The sequence below is a fragment of the Acyrthosiphon pisum genome, unplaced genomic scaffold, assembly GCF_005508785.2.
Source record: "Acyrthosiphon pisum isolate AL4f unplaced genomic scaffold, pea_aphid_22Mar2018_4r6ur Scaffold_4796;HRSCAF=5345, whole genome shotgun sequence".
Taxonomy (NCBI): domain Eukaryota; kingdom Metazoa; phylum Arthropoda; class Insecta; order Hemiptera; family Aphididae; genus Acyrthosiphon; species Acyrthosiphon pisum.
In genome coordinates, this window is record NW_021774373.1 from 1 (window position 1) to 1,846 (window position 1,846).

Genomic DNA, 1,846 nt, shown 5'->3' on the forward strand with positions numbered 1-1,846 from the left:
ATATTTAGATATTTACCTTGATTACCGAAAAACAATGACCGCTTCCAGCATTCCAAAACTAAAAGCGGTTATCGGTTTTTGGTTCTCAAATTTACGGTTTTTAACGGTAATCGTTACAAACCAGTTACCAGTTTTAAGCCCTGATTACAAATTATAAATAAAGAAATAATATAAATATTCACCGCATATAAACGATTATTGACTACACCAATACCCAAATTACATCTTTTAGTAGACATACTAGCTACCAACCTCCATTTTTGATTACTGACATCAAATACCTCCACACTATTTAAAGCCCTGTTGCCATCATATCCTCCTACCTATAATTAAAAAATAATGTCTACTAATATTATAAAATAATTAAAATATTGGGTTAACTTACTGCATATATACAATCATCCAATACACCAACTCCCAATAGCTCTCTTCCAACTACCATGTCGGCCATTGGAACCCAAGAGGGTGATTGTGAAGATACATCAAGCATACTAACAGATTGTGAATATGAATAATTCACACCTCCTACAGCAAAAACAAACTGATCTCTAATTACACCTAGACCAGCTTTCTGACGGCCATCATTTATTCCTGGTGCTTTCTCACGTAGTTTGGTTGCTGGGTCATACCATTCTGTATAGCACCTTGGGGATGTATCAGACTCGCTGAACATTAAAATAACCTGAAATAATATCAATGGATAAAATAATAGTGAAGATAAATTTATCTAACGGAATCATACTTTTTGTGAGTCACCAAACTGCCTGGGCTTACAACGAATTGTTTGTGGAATGGTGAAATACTGAACAGACTTTTGTATATTAAAACTTAATGCTTCAATTACAAAATCTTTACCTAAAAATATTATAATAACAATTAATGAAATAAATAAATTTATAATGAATGCATATATTTTATGAATATAACAAACATTTAGGATTATTCTTTAGAAGAGGTTCGTTTACTATATTTAATAATATATCAGGTCTAGATGCTATTATTGGCAAACGCACGTGTTCCATTAATTCTGTCAAAAAGTCTTTTCTCTGATCCAAATCCTTTTTTACCCATTTAATAACACTTTCAAATACCTAAAAAAATAAAATAAAATTTTAACTTTAATGTCTCAAAACTTTAACATTTAAGATCATTGGCGTTTCTATCTAAATATTCCAAAATTAACATAATATTTATTTGTTAAACCACCCATTAATGTATTATTGGGTCATAAATATATAATAAATATATATATATTTAACAAGCTAAAGAATATTTATTAGATTTTTATGGTATTAAATCTATTTTTATTAATGTCAATACTTTAATAACTTTCTATGTGCCTATTATTATTAAATTATTTGTAATAATTTTTATAGGTGGTTTTATCATATTTACTATATATTTTTTTTATTTATAAATACAATATAAGCATGTGAACAGGTATAGCAGAAAGTTCATATTTGGGATCGGATTTAATCGGATCGCCATTATGAAATGTGGGTTAAGTGGATCTAACACAAATTTTTGAATAGCAAATTGATACTTTGTACAATATTATACCTCGATTACAACAAATAGAGGTACCTATGCTATAGTATGTTAAAATTTATCTGGCTAATGGTGAAAAATGTGCTGGTTTATTCTATTTTTAGGTTTATCTGCGGTTAGTAGTATTCTGTACATCCCTGTGGCTACCGATTACTGTTAAATATGTTTAAATGTGTGAAACATAAATAGTATTCGGATTTATAGTAGTTGGTAATCGGTAAAAAACGGCAGATACAAATCTTCACGATAAAACAAAAGATAAACATAAATTATAATTTTAAAGGTACACAACACAACA

The 1,846-nt window shown here is 28.7% G+C and overlaps 1 protein-coding gene across 1 annotated transcript; it reads right to left on the minus strand.

Moving 5' to 3' along the window:
- Positions 1 to 18: 18 nt before the first annotated feature.
- LOC100570346 (ring canal kelch homolog) lies at positions 19 to 1,091 on the minus strand (the record flags this gene model as incomplete). Its single annotated transcript, XM_003248610.4, has 4 exons — positions 19 to 323; positions 386 to 682; positions 743 to 855; positions 932 to 1,091. Coding segments are annotated over 4 exons (780 nt in total), but the record flags the coding sequence as incomplete, so codon positions are not given.
- Positions 1,092 to 1,846: the final 755 nt, after the last annotated feature.